Source organism: Rhinatrema bivittatum, chromosome 1 (genome assembly GCF_901001135.1).
Source record: "Rhinatrema bivittatum chromosome 1, aRhiBiv1.1, whole genome shotgun sequence".
Lineage (NCBI taxonomy): Eukaryota > Metazoa > Chordata > Amphibia > Gymnophiona > Rhinatrematidae > Rhinatrema > Rhinatrema bivittatum.
Genome location: NC_042615.1, coordinates 516,772,640 through 516,791,753, shown reverse-complemented (window position 1 = coordinate 516,791,753; position 19,114 = coordinate 516,772,640). Strand labels below are relative to the sequence as shown.

The following is a 19,114-nucleotide window of genomic DNA, read 5'->3' as shown; positions in this document are numbered from 1 at the left end:
GGAAGAGGAAGTAGTGAGCAGCAGGTGCGTGCAACGGGAAGAAGAGACCAGCTAGTGTGTGCAGCATCAGCCTGAAGAAAAGAAGAGAGAGGCGCGGCCTGAAGGATGAGCAGTGCAGCTTGGAGTAAAATGAGGAACAACGTCAACCCTCGCAGCCGATGGGACTCCTTTCTCCTTTCCAGAGTAGTAACAGTGCTACAATACCAGCGATCAACTTCTTGTGAAATTCTGGCAGAGAAATATGCCTTGCAGCAGAAAACATGTAATAACCTGTCCGCATATATCCCCATTATCATCTTTGTCATCCTTAGCAGTATTAGTTAAGGGCAGCTGAGGTCAGGGACCTGAGGCCCAGATAGAAAATAACAGCCTGATTTTCTCCTTTGGAGGACAAGGGGATCATTTTTGCTTACTTTTCCTAGGCTCCAGAACTTGGAGAAAATGTTGTAATGGAAAAATGAAGCCCTGAAATCATAGCTCCTTGCTACTTACAAGCAGTCGTCTAAAAACCTGTAGAAAGACTGATGATTCCACAGCCAAGCTTATCTCCTATTCTCATTCAGATCAAGGTAAACATGAGATATCGCCAGTGAGTAATGCCTTGGGTACCTCTACATCAGAATAATGTAGATCTCTTGTTGGTGAGTCCACTGCATAACTGACACAAGGGGGAGCCCAGATTTGCTTCTTATTATTAAATCATCAGTGGTCTCAATAGACCCTACAAGTGAGTGATGACAGAGGAGGAGTGGTAAGTGGTTGGCATTCTATAGTGGGAGACAAAAGCATTTCAACAAACCTCCTGTGCTCACATGGTACAGGGTTCCTCAGAGACTATTCTTCCAAGAAAGAGGTTCTGTTGGTCTCTCCCTCCAAGGGAAATGCCATGGTGGAAGGGTGCTTTTATTAACAAGTAACTTATTTACCATTTCAAACAACACTAGGACTAGGGGACACTAGCAACCAACAGTTTTACAGCAAATCATAGGAAGTGTTTTTTCACTCAGCGCACAATTAAGCCAGAGGATGTGGGCAAGGCAACTAACATAGTGAGGTTCAGAAGAGAGTGGAACAAGTTCCAGAAGGAAAAGTCCATAAACAGTTATTAGCCAGGTAGACTTGGGAAAGCTGGCACTTATCCCTAGGAGTGAGATACATCACTATTTGTAATCTGTCATATACTTGGGAACCAGATTTTTCACCATCAGAGACAAGATGCTGGGCTCAAAGAACCTTGGTCTAACCCAGAAGGGCTCTTCTTATGCTCTACCCTAGGAGGATGACTGGAGCCTATGGTAGGGATGATCAGACCACTAGAATTAGAGAGTTTCTTCTTAGGATTACAATTAAGATTCCTACTTTCCTGAAAATCCTTTTCAGAGGGATTTCTTCAGATAGGAGAAGAGTGAATTCCTGAGTCTATTGGTGAAGATAGAGATAGTCTTAAGGAAAGGAGGTGTAGGTTTCCCGCTCCTCATCTGTCCAGGGAAATGCTTCAGAGGGAAAATGGTGGAGTTTCAAGTTGTAGTCCAGTGAAAGACTGTCAAACTTGCTGGTCTGTATTTCAGAGCTGCTGCCTAAAAAGGAAACATCAGTTCTGGGGGTTCCTGATTTATTCAGAGGGAGTTCCAGATTTCTGTTTAATCATAGAGAGTTGAATTTCAGAAATCAGATACCATAGAAAACCCCGGTACTGCCTTTGTGATCAACTTTAGACATCACCAAACTCTCTTCATGCCTGAACTACTTCTCCCAGCTACCTTGGTCATCAATTTTGGAAGTCCCTGCCCACCCTTAGTTTTCCAGGGCTTGGATTAGAGTCCAGTCATGGATCCAAATGTAGGCAGAATCTGGAGTATGCAAATACGAGCTTACTCAGTTAGACCTATCTCTGGTTTTTTACACTTGGTTGTGGTGTAAGCTAAGAGCTGGTCAGAATTGCCAGTTACCAAATTGGTCCCGTGAGGAGAGACTGCTGCACAAGTATGTAGAATGATGGTGGGGATATTGCTATCCATATATTTCCCTGGACTTAATGTACTACAATAAGACTAAACGGGATGAATGGTTATATTTAGAAATATTGCAGCACCTATATCTGAACCCCCATGTATAAAGATTATCCTCAGCATCTTCCAGATGTTGCTTGGGACATTCCAACTTCAGTTTCTTCTAGAAGCAGCAGATCCTGGATTCTTTGCAAGGAGAACTGTTCTGTCAACTGGTAAAGGAACCCACATAGAAGGGGGACAATACTTGACATGGCGCTTGTCAATGGGGACAATATTTCAGATATTGTAGTAGATGACCATCATCTGGATGACATGGTTCAATATTAGGACACAAGAAATGAAGGTTTATGCTAAGACGAGAGTCCTAGATTTCAGAAAAACTAACTTTATCAAAATAGGGGAATATCTCAAGGAGTTGTTAGCTGGATGGGAAAATCTAGGGAAAGTAGAAGGTAGTAGGCAAAAATAAAAGGAGATATCATAAGGGCAACTGATATTTTTGTTAGGAATGTAAATAAAGGGAAGAGGAAAAAGAGAGCATTATGGTTTTCTAAAGAAGTAGTGAAAAGTTAAGGGATAAAAGGTTAGCACTCATAAACTACAAGAGATCATAGAATGAAGGTGACAATATCTGAAAAAAATTAAGAGAAGCTGGGAAAGTAGACAGGAATGTGAAAATTCAAATAGAAGAAAAAATATCAAATACAGTGAAACAGAGGGACAAGACTTTTTCTTAGATATGTTAGTGATAGAAGAAAATGCAAAAGTGGCATTGTAAGACTCAAAAGTGAAGGGAAGGAATATGCAGAGACTGATGAGGAAAAAGCAAAATTGCTTAAATATTTCTGTTCGGTGTTCACTGTGGAAGGGCCTGGAGCAGGACCACATAAAACAAATACAAATAAGACTGGAAGTGAGGTAACCTCAATCAATTTTCAGAACAGTGTGTTCATGAGGAGCTAACTAAACTTAAAGTAGATAAAGCAATGGGGCCAGATGGGATACATCTGAGGTTACTAAGGGAACTTAGAGATGTCTTAGCAGCTCCACTGGCTGAATTTTTCAATGCTTCTTTAGAGTCTGGAGTAGTTCCAGAGGACTGCAAAAGAGTGGATGTGGTTCCTTTTCATAAAAGTGTAAGTAAGGAGAAGGGTGGGAACTACAGGTCAGTTAATCTGACCTCTGTGGTGAAAAAATGGAATTGCTGCTAAAACAGAGGAGTATGCAATTTTGGAATCCAATGGATTGCAAAATCCGAGGCAGCATGGTTTTACCAGAGGTAAAACTTGTCAGACAAATCTGATCAATATCTTTGTTTGAGAGACCAGAGAATTGGTTCAAGGGAGAGCGCTAGACATAGTGTACTTGGATTTCAGCAAGGCCTTTGACACAGTTACTCATAGAAGACTTATAAATAAATTGCGTGCCCTTGGTATGGATCCTAGAGTGACTGACTGGGTTAGAATAGAGTCTCCCACTAAGTGGGAGATGACAAAGGGTAGTAGTAAATTAAGTTTTCTCTGAGGAGGGAGTTGTTTTTAGCAGTATGCCTTAGGGATTGGTCCTTGGACCAGTTCTTTTTAACATTTTTGTGAGCAACATAACGAAAGGATTGTCGGGAAAGGTTTGTCATTTTGCCGATAATACCAAAATCTGTAACAGGGTGGAAGGCCAGCAAGGAGTGGAAAACATTCAGAGGGATCTAGTGAAGCTCGGGAATGGTCTAATGTCTGCTTCCAAATTCCTTGCAGTTTGAATTTAATTTGCTGGATGGTTCCAGGCAGCCTCAGACAGTGAAATTCCTGAGGTCTGTGGAAGCAGGAGAATGAGATGAGAAGTATGCTACACCTATTGAAATGAATTTAGACTTGTATTTCCAGTTTTCTTGTTGGGTTTATGGACTGTGGACATTTTAAAACAAGTTGATGACCTACCCAGTTCAAGAGTATAAGAATAAAAGGAGATTACAATGGTTTAAAAGGACTTTATATTTAGTTTAAAAGGAACAAAATATTCTGAAAAGGATAAACATTTCAAAAATTCTTTCTATAAAAAGCACTAAATGCAATAAAAAATTGTTGTTCATCCAAATTTTGTTTTCATTTGCATTTTTCATGCATTTGTCTACTAATTTGATATTTTATGCTAGATGGCCAGATTACACAAAAGTGATACTGTGTAATATTATATTCTTTTTTTTTTTTTTTTTAAATCCAGTACTTAGTCTATGTGGAAGTTCCTTATGTTTCACTATTCCTAGAGAAATGTGGAAAAGTGTGTCTTTCTTATATTTTTACATACCTGGATTTTCAACCAGAGAAGCCATGGAAGAAGGAGTGAAGAAACTAAGAGGATTGTCACAAAGACATTCAATGCAATCAAGAGTGGAATGATGCCAGCCAAGCTCTAGTCCTAAGGTGTGTGATTTTGCTGTTTGAGTAGGGTGTGAGTTGAAGTTTAGGATCATTGCCCTGGCATAAAGATTGCAGACATGTCTTGGCATTCAGTTTCCACATGAATGGCCTTGAATATATATTCCTGTAATGCAATAACTATTAAGTTCCCTTGCAGATGATGCAAGAAGAACATTGCCTCACCGGATGGGCGCTGTGTACAAGATGGAGTCTGTAGTGGCAGACCTTGTCATGTTTATGCCTACACAAAATGCCATCTGCTTGTTTATGACTAACCAATGATTTTCCTTTCTGTATTTTACCTGCCTTTCTACCTGGAAGGATTTTATCACAGTGGTTCTAAAATCTTTTTGTTGAGGTGAGTGTAAAGGAATCTCAGATTTGCCCCTTACTATTGAGTATCAGTGGTCTCAATAGACTTCTTTGCGGGATCTTCCAGGTACTTGTGACGAAGATTGGCCACTGTAAGAGACAGGATGCTGGGCTCAGTGGACCTTGATCTGACCCAGTAAAGCAATTCTTATGTGAATGATGTCAGAATAGGAGTGGTAGGGAGTTGGCACTCCAGTGGAAGGTGTCCACATTTTAACAAAACTCCTGTGCCATAGTGGTACAGGGTTTTTCAGGGTGTGTCTTTCCAAGAAAGAGGTTCTGTTGCTCCAAGGGAAGAAGTAATGGTGGAAAGGTTCTTATCTCAATAGGGAGGGGGATAAAGGAATATCCTATCCTAGGAGGGTGGTTAGGGCCCAAGGTTAGGGTGCCAATGCACTAGGACTACAGAGTTTTTCAGAGGAGTCTGAGGAGGTTTCCTAGTTTCCTGAAGATCCAGTTCAGAGGGATTACTTCAGATGGGAGAAGTCTGAATTCCAGAGTCTGAAAAGTAGATTCCTATTCTCACCTGTACAGGGGAAGTAGTGTTTCAAGTTGGAGTCTAGTAAAGGCTGCCAGACTTGGAGGTCTGTGTTCAGAGCTGCTGCCTAAAAGGAAGCTTCAGCTGATGATGATCTTAAGGTGGCCAAACAGGTGCATATAGGAAGCATCAGCTCAGGGGTTCCTGATTTACTCAAAGGGAGTTCCAGATTGCTATTTTGTAAAAGGTAATGGGCCAGATTTTCAAAGGGTTACGCATGCCGGGCCTATTTTAAAAAGGCCTGGTGACGCGTCTAATTCCTGGGGCTTTACTAAAGGGGCAGTCCAGGGGCAGGGGGGCGGGGTGGTCTGGGGGCAGTCCGGGGTCAGGGCCAGAGACCTCCGACAGAGTGGTCATTGCCGGTAGGGCTAGGGGAGGGGAAAGGTTAGGGGAAGGGGTGGGAAGGTAAGGTTAGGGGGAAGGGATGTTCCCTTCTAGGCCACTCCGATTTCGGAGCGGCCTGGGAGGAACGGAGGAAGGCAGCGCGGCTCAGCACGTGCAAGGTGCACAATTGTACACCTCCTTGCATGCGCAGACCCCGGATTTTATAACATGCGTGCATGTACTTGTTATTGACTCGCACAAGTGCAATTGGATGTGTCTGTTATCTATAATTTTTGGATGGGAGGTCTGGGTGAACTGCTAGGAGTTCGGGGTGAAGTGCTAGAAGATCTAGGGTAGGTGAAATGGAGATGGCGAACTGGTGATTTCAGCTTTGCATGCATGTTTTAAAAATGGTATATGTGCGTACTTTATAAAATACCAATTATGGGGTAGATTTTCAAAGGGTTATGGGGTAGATTTTATAAATTTACGCAAGCGCATACTTTTGTTTGCGCACCAGGCATGAACAAAAGTACGCTGGATTTTATAAGATACGCGCATAGCCGCGCGTATCTTATAAAATCCAGAGTCGGTGCGCGCAAGGGGGTGCACATTTGTGCAACTTGCTCGCGCCGAGCCCGGCGCGCGTTGCCTGTTCCCTCCGAGGCCGCTCCGAAATCGGAGCGGCCTCGGAGGGAACTTTCTTTCCACTCCCTGCACCTTCCCCTCCCTTCCCCTACCTAACCCACCTCCCCGGCCCTATCTAAACCCCCCCCCCCTACCTTTGTTGGCAGATTTACGCCTGCTGAAAGGAGGCGTAAATCTGCGTGCACCAGCAGGCTGCTGGCGCGCCATCACTCGACCTGGGGGCTGGTCCGGAGGCCTTGACCACGCCCGTGGGCTGGTGCCACGCCTCCGGTCCCGCCCCAAACCGGCCCCTGACCCCGGACATGCCCCGGACACGCCCCCCGCCCCTTTTACGAAGCCCCAGGACTTACGTGCGTCCTGGAGCTGTGCGCACGCCGGCGGCCTATGCAAAGTAGGTGCGCCGGCGCACAAGTGCCCTGCGCGCGTACATCCAGCCGGATTTCCGCACGCAGGGCTTTTAAAATCCGGCCTATGCGCTTAAGATACATGAGTAACCTCCAAAAACCTGCCCCTGCCTACCCCTGCGTGCGCCAAGCCTATCTTGCATATGTCCCAGGGCTTTGAAAAAGGAGCATTCTGGGGGTGGGGCCATGGGTGGGGCACTGATTCGGGGGCGGTTCGGGTGTGGGGACAAGGCCTCCTCTGTTGCGGCCCTACCAAGGGATGGTGCACCGGCAGCCAGCTGGCACACGCAAGTTACGCCTGCCCGGAAGCAGGCGTAACTTCGACGATAAAGGTCAGGGGGGGTTTAGATAGGGCTGGGGGGCGGATTAGGTAGGGGAAGGTGGGGGAAGGCGGAAGGAAAGTTCCCTCCGAGGCCGCTCTGATTTCGGAGCGACCTCGGAGGGAACGGAGGAAGGCTACGAGGCTCGGCGTGTGCAAGTTGCACAATTGTGCACCCTCTTGTGCGCGCCGACCCTGGATTTTATAACATGTGTGCAATTTCGGAGCAGCCTTGGAGGGAACGGGGAAAGCCATCGATGCTCCCCTTGAGCTTGGCGTGCACAAGGTGCACATGTGTGCACCCACTTGCGTGCGCCGAGCTTGGATTTTATAACATGCGCGCGGCAGCGTGCACATGTTATAAAATCAAGCGTAGATTTGTCCACGCCGGGTTGCGCGAACAAATCTATGCCCACACAGATGTTTTAAAATCTGCCCCATACTTTTGAAAAGTGCTACAATATGGGGTAGATTTTCAAAGGGTTATGCGCGTAAGATACGCGCGTAAACCCTGAAAACCTACCCCTGTGCGCGCCAAGCCTATTTTTCATAGGCTCGGCAGCGTGCGCAAGCCCGGGACGCACGCATGTCCTGGGGCTTTCAAAAATGGGCGGTCTGGGGGCAGGTTTGGGGGGGTGGTGTGGGGTGGGGCCGGGGGCGTCACGGCGGGTCGAGGGCGGGGCCGAATTCTCTGGCACAGCAGCCTGTGCCGGGGGGATGGCGAGCCGGCACATACGCACATACGCCTGCCAGAAGCAGGCGTAACTCAACAAGATAAGGTGGGGAGGGGTTTAGGTAGGGCTGGGGGTGGGTTAGATAGGGGAAGGGAGGGAAAGGTGGGGGGCTGGAAACAATTTCCCTCCAAGGCCGCTCCGATTTCGGAGCGGCCTTAGAGGAAACAGGAAAAGCCATCGGGGCTCCCCTCGGGCTCGGCGCATGCAAGGTGCACATGTGTGCATCCCCTTGTGCGCGCTGAGCCCGGATTTTATAACATGCGGATTTTATAACATGCGGGCAGCACGCACATGTTATAAAATCGGGCATAGATTTGTTTGCGCCGGGTTGTGCGAACAAATCTACGCCCGCATGTGGATTTTAAGATCTGGCCCTATATGCACATGTTATAAAATCCGGGGTCGGCAGGTGCACATGTATTCCCGCGTGGTCCTTTTTAAAATCTACCCCTTGCACACGCCGACCCCTGCTCCGAGCCGCACTGCCTTCCCCGTTCCCTCCCATTTTCCTTTGAACATGTCCCTACGCCCCCCTCAGCTGTAAAAAGTAACAAATGACAGGAGGATTCTTTAAGTAACTAATACCATTAGACAATGGCCATCTTGCTGTCTGATAATGCCAAGTCCTGAAACAATCATCTGGGTTGAAAAAGCACATATCCTGGAATTTGATATTAATTTTCATGTACATGAAGGCATAGATATGAAGTGAAAGTTACAGAGCAGATGTGCATAAGAAACCTGACGGCGCCAAGATGAAAAATTCATGAGTCAGTAAATGCAATGTAAAATAATTTTAAAAGCCATGCTTCTTTTCCTTTTTCCAGCCTTTGTAAAAAATATAAATATTGCTGCTATTCAAGCCAACGTTCTGTGAGATCCATGTATTCTGTACCATCATTTACTTTAATGCTGGGGATGTGAAATTATTTCCACAGAGACAAGCTGAGTTAACATGAAATAGTTTTCCTAACGATTTATGCAGACAGAACTTTGTTCCTTAAGGGTTCTTCTCAGTCTGCTATTTTAGCAAAAATATGGTAAACGGTAAGTAATGACTGCATAGCTATTGCATTGTAAGCTTCAGTAAGAGATTTGACAGGTCACTCACAAGCAATAAACTCACAAACATAGGAAAGTGATTCTGTGTTTCAGCATTTTCTATATGAAATCAAAGCACTTTAAGGAGTGGAACCCTTAATTTATAAAATTGTTATTATGTTCAGATTATTTGTTTACTTACATTTCTCGTCCATTTCCTGACATTTTAAATCCTCCAAAGGGAGCTTGAGGAGACAATGAACTGTAGCAGTTAACCCTGATGAAGAAGTTAAGATACCTTTAAGCATAGTATAATATTCTTTCAATTCCCAGTATACCATGCTGGGCCTTTCTGAAAAGTCGTATTGTATACATGCAGGCAATCTGATTTTCTGTTTGCCCCACTTAACAAACATTCATAAAGAAAAATGTAGTCACATTATTAAAAAGAACAGTGTTTGTTTCTTTATAGCTTGGGCAATCAAAACATTTTATTACGTCTCAAGGAATCCATTTTCTATAAAAAGATTTTTGTTTAGAAACAAGCATGTGATACAGAAAATGAAGAGACATTAATAAATAACACTACAAAGAACATCTTCTAAGGGTTGAGTAAACTGCACTGGAAAAATTAAATTATATGCCCTGCCAGTTTTGAAGGATGCAATCAACTGATCTTCACACTGAGAATGTACTCAGTTGAACTCTAAAAACTCAACATTCCTAACAATCCAACTAAATGCACCATTGTATTACCACAACATGCACAGCAATTACATTTATATAGATGAAGGTGGCTTTTTCATATGTGTTCCAAGTACCAATTATGGTTAGTTGGGCCACAGATGAAATAATTATGGCGCCATAACCATGGTTGGTACTTGGGACATATATGAAATAGCCACCTCCATCTTCATAAATTCAATTACTGTGCACATTGTGGTAATACAGTGGTGCATTTAGTTGGATTGTTAGTTTTAAAGAATGTGTATTTGTTTTTAACAAATGCCCAAAATGCAACGAATGAGTCCATTTTCAGTTTGTTCTGAATGAAATGAACTGAAAATAGCCTCCTACAAAAATATTCCCAAATTTTTGAGTATTCTTGTACTGGTGGCATTTGTTAAAAAATGGGACTCTAGTGGTCCTGGTTAGACCACCCTGAGCCAAAAAATATAATCCAGCCTGCCCCAGAGCTAGATATGGTGCTGAGGCTTGCCCAGATCCAGAGATAGAGCCAGGGCTAAGGCTGGCCCCTCCCCTTCATTTAAAAGTGCTATAGCTGGACAGCTGCCACCCTGGACCCCCACTTACCCACTTCCAAGATCCTGATGAGAAAAGGTCAGGAGTGAATCCCAGTTACCCTGCCCAGTGATGCTGTCTGCTTTAAGGATTACACTGAAGTGATGTCACTTCTGCACCTTTCACTGATGCAGCTGGTGCCATTTTGATATATGGCCATACATTTCTATTAAAATATGTTAAAAATGGTGCCAGCCACTTTGGAGGAAGGTGCTAAAGTGATGTCACTTTGTCATTATCCTCCAAGCAAACGGTGGCATTTTTAAAGCAACTTTACCAGGTGAGAACAATTGGGCATTGCACCTGCCCTTTTGCCATCAAGATCTGGGAATAGGGTAAGTGGGGGGCTGAGGTGGGGGCTCTCTGACCCCAGCATTTGTAAATGGGGGGGAGGGACCTGGCTCCGAGCCTGCTCCAGGCAATACCTGGCTCACGGCTTGGCTCCGGCTTGGGGCTAGGCCCTAGTGCTGGTCCCAGCTCGGGGCAGTCATTTGGCTCAGGAAGGCCCAGTCAGGGCTACCGGAGGCCTTTTTTTAATTAGTTCTTTTTTTTTGGTTTGGCAAACAAACCAAATAAAAATAAAAAAAAATTAAACAGGAAGTGAATAAAAACACCCCCCCCCCCCCCTAAAAAAACAAACATATAAACCCCAAACATCCAAACTGAAAATCTGGGGGCTGCACATCCCTACCATTTTCCCACTATGGCACAAAATACAATGGCCACAGATGCCACTTTACATACACAAAGTCCTCCTTGCCTTGAGTCAGTTATCAAGAGAACTCACAAGTCTTAACGCAAGCTCCTATAAATGTTAATAATATATCCTTCAATAGACAGCAACATATTTACAATTTTTGTTCCTTATTTTCATAAATACCCTTGACAGATCTTGCTACTGCTCTTTCATAAACTCTAACACACGCATACAAAAGTAATAATCACAATCATACACACGACTGCCTGTGCCATCTACCGACATTAATCATCATGATTCCACCTTAAAGGACACAATCCTAAATGCTTAAGGGAAGCTCAGCACTTAATCCTCTAATTTACTTTGGCAATATGTGCGTGATGTTAAACAATATTAATCAGCTGGACAGGATCCAGGAACCATGAGCTTAGTCAGTGGATTTATACTTAGTGAACCCAGCATGTAAATAACCAGGCATTAGTTATCCTTTCATATTTTCAAGTGCAGCACTATTTCATTCCAATAGCAGAATGGGTACAGGTGAAATCTTATATTACATTAATTTACCTAGTATTTAAAGAACTTTACACTTGTCAGATTGGGTCAGAACAAAGGTCCAGATAGCCCAGCATGTTGGTAAGGATGGAGGCAAGCAACAGATGCTAAGAGGAAATTTATAAGAAACAGGGCATGTGCTGAGTTGCTGATCTGCTCTTTTACCCTTCCAGTTACTAGCACTGAACCTATTGTGACAATCTAGGTTAACAAAGAAGCTTAGCTGCCATGCTGGCATGAAAATTTGTGTATCTTGTATTTAATTGTTAATCAAGATTTGACAGACCCTCAGATGAATATCAAAACAAGGGAGTAGAGAGCTGCAGTACAAACTAGTCAAAGTCAAATTTGAACCAGGAGGATATTAGCCTGGTTCGAGCAAGACAGAATTTTCTGATTTTTTTTCTCAGATCCACCAGGAAAATTCATTTCACTTTTTCAATAGCGAATTTGTGAAAATATGAAAAACATTTTAACTGATTGAATTATTTATGTTTTGGATTAAAAGAAAAAAAACCTAAACGTATCTGTAATCCAATTAAATCTGCAGTGAATTTTTAAAAAGTCCGAAGCAAATTCTTCAAATGCACTTTTGACAAAAAAGCTGCACCCAAAGCCAAAAAAGCCCCTACTTTCCGGGATGTGCCCCTGCGCAGATTAAAAAAAAAACCCCAACCCTCCCCTCTGACACACCTTGAAAATCTGGTGTGGCTAGAGTAACAAACGCAAAAGTTAACAGTGACAGAGACACAGCAAGCATGAGTCTTCAGAAAGCAGCAATAAAATGCTTTGACAGACAAATTCCCATTTTTTCTAGGTTCAGTGACTTGATCAACAAATCTGTTCTGAAAAAAATCCACCCGGCTCTAGACTTGAGATATAACATATGCACTTCACGCAGGGGGCAGGTTGAATATGTTACTAAATAACTTAGCTCCTCCATTGATATCTAATTTTTAAATGATTTCTGAATAAACAGGTGAATGGAAGGTTGCTTATCATAACTATTGAATTTCAAATTAAATTCTTTATTGCACTTTAACATATTAATGCGCTTTGTATCCCCAGATTAGGTCATTTCCAGACATCGACTAACAAGCGTAAGCAACATTCTCCACTATCTTGTGCTGGCACATGACATGTAAGGCCATGAGTAAAGCACAATATTTATATATGTAAAACTGTTCCTTAAAGATCTGTATGGGGAAATCTCCATAAGAGAGGCAGAAACTGGTGACATTCATCAGTTCCTGCAGCCTTTTAAGTTTCCCCAAAAAAATAATTTAAAAAAGGAGAGTTGCAAATGAGCAAAAAGAGTGAAATTCACTCACTACCAAAAAATGTCCTTCAACATGTTCAGATTAAATTCTATGGCTGGAGCATTTGTCAAAGAACACAGTTTTTATAAATCCCCCTGCAGAGCTGAAAAACCTGTTGTTCATGTGTTTTTGTTTTGATGAACATTTTGTCTTACACTTTGCTAGTGAAATCACTTGAAACTCATCTTATTGAGATGTGCATTCAACCTTCATTTTAGCATACTCTAGTAGTAAGCAGCTGGGGGGAAAAAGGGCTTTATTTTATAAACTACATGATGAGGTCAAAAGGGGACCGTCTGCCTCATTCCAGACTGGTCCTCTTGGGTAGCAGCAAGCCAGTGTGAGGTGAGGTGCCAGATGAGGGGAGAATCTCAGGACAGCTGACCGGGATAATGTGTTTCTTAATTTGTTCTATGATTCATTTCAGTAGAAACTTTCCTTACAAAAAAGGGAGTCCCTGGATAAAACAGTGCCCAGGGAAAGGACTGCTTTTGGTGTCCCACTTCCCTTTTGGGTGTGCATGCGCCCACAGACTCACAGACTGACTCCAAAGGGCAGTGTGGTTCCTTCCTCCCTCCCAGGCTTGACGCCCAGGGCAGTCACCCTGCTTGACCATCCATTGTGACAGCCCTGGATGGAGCTATTCATCAATCAAAGTGTTTTTGGGGGAAGGGTGAGACTGGGGGCCCTCTTTCAAAAACAATCATGTTATTTAAGAAAAAAGTTGATTTTAGTTTGATGTTTCCAGCTTCTATACTTTGAAAATGCTCCTGAATGCACCTGCTAAGAGTTCAAGAGCCGCAATGACTTAAAGGGGTGAAAAAAAAGACAATTTTTTTAGATACCATATTTTAATGCAAATTCCTGGGACAAAAAACTGTTTACCAAGACCCTGGCTAAAGGAGAGTGATTAGACCTGTCAAGTAAAAAACAAAATAATCTAATCAAATCAAGATTATGTAAGCAAGGTATTAGGTTTATTTTAGAAACAAAATCTATGTCATGCCTGTCCTGGGATTAATTTATTGCAGTCTTTTGATTATTACCTAACCAAGAATTTTCCCATCCAAATCCAAGAAAGTCTGGATACTGAGGGGGTGAATTTTCAAAAAGCTGCTCGGAAGCAAAGATAACTGGTTCTCTTAACGCACATTTTCATCTGGATTTAATGGATTAGACCTCCAGCGGAAAATTTGGCTAAATCTAGCTGTGCTACTGGGCTGGCCAATCAAATTTAGCAATGAAAACTGAACTAACCTGCTAAGTTCTTTTAGAGAAAAAAAGCCAGCAGCCCCCTCCTTCCCTCCCGGCACCCAAAAACACCCCCAACAATGTTCCCCCAAGCACTGATCCCTCCCAGAATCCAAGAAACAAACCCACTATCGCCCTCCCCCCCCCCCCCCCCCCCCCCCCCCCCCCCAATTCTCTCTCCCTCTCAGGACACAAACGCAACCCTAATGTCCTCCAAATCCTCCTTCCCAACACCCGAAAAGAAATGCTCCTCCCACCCACCATGGCATTGATTTCCCCCCCTGAGGCCCTCCCTCACAGCCCCTGAGAAACAAACACACTGTCCCACAAGCTCTTCTCCTGGCACTACCAATGTATGAATGCCTCTCCTAGGGCTGATCCCTCTTCCCTCCCAAAGTTTAAAAGTGCTAGGGGATCCCCTTCCCTCTTCCTCCCTATAAGAAAACTATTTCCACCATTACCTGCCCACCCCACCCCCACACGCACTCCTCAGAATCCCCAAAACTGACCCCCAAGTGACCTCAAACCGAGCTGGCAGGAGGACTCGTTCTTCCCCCTCCTGCTTTCTCCGCAAGCAGTTTTGCTCTGACAACACTAGAGGGAGGGAAGGGGATCAGGAGAAGGGATCAATGCTAGTGGGGAGGACTATTGCTTTTTGTTGGGGTGGGCGGGAGGGAGGAATTATTTGGTTTGTTTTTCAGGTGCTGGAGAGGAGGATATTGAAAAGATAGCCAGTGGGTTTATTTGGGGATATTCAGTGGGTTGTTTATTCCACTGAATATCCAGAATAAGTTATCCCGCTGACTTTAGCAGGATAAATGATCCATTATATGTTTTTTTTTAAAATATTGGCCTCTATATGTCTGGAGTGGTGTAAGGAAGATACCTATATGCCAGAATGAACGGGAAAAACAAGTTAACTGGGATGCCACGAGAAAAAATAAAATGTAACTTTATATGAATGTGCAGACTAGGAATTGTGAGGTTGATATTTGAAGAGTTTGTCCAGGCAACTTTTCAAATTACCCAGACAAAACTAGAGATTTGAATATCCCCCTGCCCTGTGCTGTCTACATTTTGTCTGTGTAACAGATTGCCTTTTCAAAATTCGGCTACAGAAAATTGCCTGGGTGAGTCTGGTCAGAAAAATATTTGACCTAGTATTCCCTTGATGACTTTTCTGGAGTATATTTAGCTAGTTATATTCAGCAGAACACTTATCCGGCTGTGTTCTGCTGTTATATGTCAGTACATTTCTTGCTCACCAGCCTGCTGAATATTAATTTTGGCATCTGAATGTCTACAGCATATCTCAAGTGAATTGATGCTTACCATACAGTTCCAGCCTGAAAAGCAGATGCAACGGTCAATGCTTTATCAATGTCTTGGGTAAAAACGCCTGCTGCCAGTCCATATGTAGTGTTGTTTGCCCTCTTGATGACTTCGTCTATTGTTTTAAATTTCATGATTTGCTGCACTGGTCCAAATATCTATTTCAAAGAGTTTAAAGAGAAAAAAAAAGTTGTAACGCTCTATAAAGCTTCATGAAAGCTCTCTCAATCCATCACCTGTCTTCTTTCACTATAAATATTTTTGTAGATGGGGGAAGGGGTAGGGGTTAGCAAGTTAAACTTCTGTTCCAGTAAATAGCAAAAGGATATCGAAACAATAAAAACACAAGAACATAAGAATTGCCATACTGAGCCACACTGAGAATTTCTAACAGTGGCCAGTCCAGGTCAAAAATACCTAGCAGGATCCCAAAAGTTTGATAGATTACTTCAAGTCCAACTTGATAATATTTTAACACAACTACACTAACAGCTTTCACCATAGACTTCAGCAATGAATTCTGAAACTTAATTATGCATTGAGTAAACAAATATTTTCTCCTAATTACCCTAGTAACTTCATTGTGTGGCCCCCAACTCTTTGTAAAAGTGAACAACCAATTTGCATTTACCCATTCCATTCCACTTATTATTTTATAGACCTCTATCATATCTCCCTCAGCCATCTCTTCTCCAAGCTGAAGAGTCCAAATCTCTTTTGCCTTTCCTTATAGGGGAATCATTTCATCCCCTTTATTATTTTGGTCATCATTCTCTGTACCTTTTCTAATTCTGCCATATCTTTTATGAGATGTGATGATCAGAACTGCATACAATACTCATGATGAGGTTGCACCATGGAGTGATATTCTCTCTTTTATTCTCCATTCCTTTCCTAATAATTCCTAGCATTCTATTTGCTTCCTAGGCCGCCGCCACACACAGAGCAGAGAACTTCAACATATTATCCATGATAATGCCTTGTTCCTTTTCCTGGGTGGTGATTCTCAGTGTGAAACCCTGGGCTGTATAGCTATAATTTGGGTTGCTCTTTCCTATATGCATCACTTTGCACTTTTCTACATTAAATATCATCTGCCATTTGGATGCACAGTCTCCCCAGTTTCACAAGGTCCTCTTGCAATTTCGTAGAATTTTCTGGTGATTTAACAACTTTGAATAAAATTGTATCATCAGCAAATTTGATCACCTCACTCCTTGTTTCAATCGCTAGGTCATTTATAAATATTTTAAAAAGCAGTGGTCACAGTAAAGATCCCTGGGGCATTCCACAATTCACCTTTCCCCATTGAGAAAATCAACCATATAGCCCTACTCTCTGATTTCTACCTTTTACCTAGTTCTCAGTCCACAATAAAACATTGCCTCTTATCCCATGACTTTTTAATTTCCTCAAGAGTCTCTCATGTTGGGCAAGTTACGCCTGCTTGAAGCAGGCGTAACTTGCGCGCGCCATCCTGGCATCCCCCGGCACAGGCCGCAGTGCCGGGGGACTCGGAACCGCCCTCCCAGCCTGCCCCCGAACCGTCACCACGCCCCCAGACCCACCCCAGACCCACCCCGGACAGCCCCTTGCCCCCGGACACGCCCCTCGGGCACGTCCCCTCTCGTCCCTTTTACGAAGCCCCAGGACTTTCGCGCGTCCCGGGGCTTTGCGCGCACCAACGGCCTATGCAAAATGAGGTAGATTTAAAAACATACACGCGGACGTACTTTTGTTCGCGCACCAGTCGCGAACAAAAGCATGCTGGATTTTATAAGATACGCGCGTAGCCGCGCGTATCTTATAAAATCCGGGGTTGGTGCACGCAAGGGGGTGCACATTTGTGCAACTTGTGCGTGCTGAGCCCTGTGCGCGCTGTCCGTTCCCTCCGAGGCCGCTCCGAAATCCGAGCGGCCCTCGGAGGGAACTCTTTTTCTACCCCCCCCCCCCCACCCGCACCTTCCCTTCCCTTCCCCTACCTAACCCACCCCCTGGCCCTATCTACAACCCCCCCACCTTTATCGGAGAAGTTACTACTGCCTCCGGGCAGTAGTAACTTACGTGCGCCGGCGCGGCAGGCCCCAACACAGGCCGCTGTGTCGGGGCACTCAGCCACACCCCCGGACTGCCCACATGCCCCCCCGGACTCGCCCCCAATCCCTAACTGCGCCCCCTGGTCACGCCCCTGACCGCCCCTTTTTGCAAGCCCCGGGACTTACGTGTGTCCCAGGGCTTGCGCGTGCCGCCGAGTCTATGCAAAATAGGCTCGGCGCGCACAGGGGGGGTTTGGGGTAGGTTTTCGGGGGTACACGCGTATCTTACGCGCGTACCCCTTTGAAAATCTACCCCAATAGGTGCGCCGGCGCGTGAGTGCCCTGCACGTGTAAATCCGGGAGGGTTTACGCGCGCAGGGGTTTTAAAATCTACCCCATTGGTTACTACAGAAATAGCCTGCTTTTTAGCAATACATGTTGAGGTATCTAGCCCATGTAACTGACAAAGGGGGTTATTTTACAAAGCTTTATCGCATGCATTAGGGCCCTAACGCACGTGATAAGGCCATATCGCATGTGAAAAGGGCGTTTTCGCATGCGATATAATGCAAATTAGGGGGAGTAGTCGGGGCAGGGGGTGGAGTCGGCGGTGGTTTCGCTGCCAGCGATAATGTTACTAACACATTATCGTCTGCAGTAGCGCGCTGAATAGCACCATCTTTCATGGTGGCGCTATTCAGTGCAAAAGCCAGCAGCCGATGCACCGCTGTGGTGTGAAGGCTGTGGGCTTTTGAAGGACCACCCTCCTTCACCCCCCTGCCCCCCATTTTCACAGGATTCATCATTCTGCGAAGAATGATGAATCCAGGCCAAAGTGTCTGTACTGAGTGTATATGTGTCGTTTGTCATATTCCCACTGAGATTTATTGCTGAAAGTCAAATGAGAGTAGAGAAAGTGGATTTCCCACTTCACTTTCCCATTGAATGAGACCGAAACCGGTCTCAACTATTTGAACAATGCAATATAGAATTTTTCCAAGCATCTTGTAATATGTATAGAAATGATTTGAAATAGATTTTAATGCATTATGGAGAAGAGATGCTACCATGATAGAACAGAGTAGATCGTAAAGGAAAGAGAAATGTCACGCAGTCTCAGATGGGTAAAAAGCAATGAAAATGAAACAGATCTAGGCCTATTTCTTTGGGAGAAGCTTCTTCACCATGCATCATGACTTGGCCTTTCAAAACGTTCCTGACCATTTTCTCCTAAAGAAAGCTGAGTCTGTTTGCTTGGGATATAGAAGAGAATGAGATTCCTCTTCACGGGAGCAGGGTTTTATAAGCTGAACGGCAAATGCTATAATTAGTGACTTATTTCGACATTTGTTAAATAAAAATGAAGATGGTATGGAAGGTACACAGAGTATAATCTTTATTTTTTTTTGTCTTTACCTCTTCTTTGGCGATGCGCATTTCATCGGTAACATTGGAAAAGACTGTGGGCTGGATGTAGAAACCTTTGTCTCCCCAGCGAGCCCCTCCGCATTCCAGCTTGGCTCCTTCTTTTTTCCCACTCTCAATTAAAGAAAGGATGTTGTTGAACTGCGTCTTATTAATCTGCATGAAAGAATATCACAGGAAAGATAAGTAGTGCTCCTCCCTCTCACCCCTTCCCAAGAACATTTAACAGGCTTAATGTTTTCCTCTGGTTTGAAGTGTCTGCTGGAAATTCAGCTTGGTTTTACTACTTTTGGGAAATGTTGCAATGGTGGCTGGACGCTATTACGCAGCACAAAAATGCATTAAAACAAAATTAACTCTTATTGTATTTGGCATCTTTTGCATACATTTG

General features: G+C 44.0%; 1 protein-coding gene across 1 annotated transcript in view; it reads right to left on the bottom strand.

The window, feature by feature from the left end:
• ALDH1A1 (aldehyde dehydrogenase 1 family member A1) overlaps window positions 1–19,114 on the bottom strand; it is a 106,877-nt gene that overhangs the window by 9,250 nt on the left and 78,513 nt on the right. The window contains exons 10-12 of the mRNA XM_029612350.1: window positions 18,715–18,879; window positions 15,263–15,420; window positions 9,009–9,083 (exon numbers count right to left, since the gene is read on the bottom strand). Of these exons, the coding sequence (XP_029468210.1) occupies window positions 9,009–9,083; window positions 15,263–15,420; window positions 18,715–18,879 (398 nt within the window). The remainder of the gene's footprint in view (window positions 1–9,008; window positions 9,084–15,262; window positions 15,421–18,714; window positions 18,880–19,114) is intronic.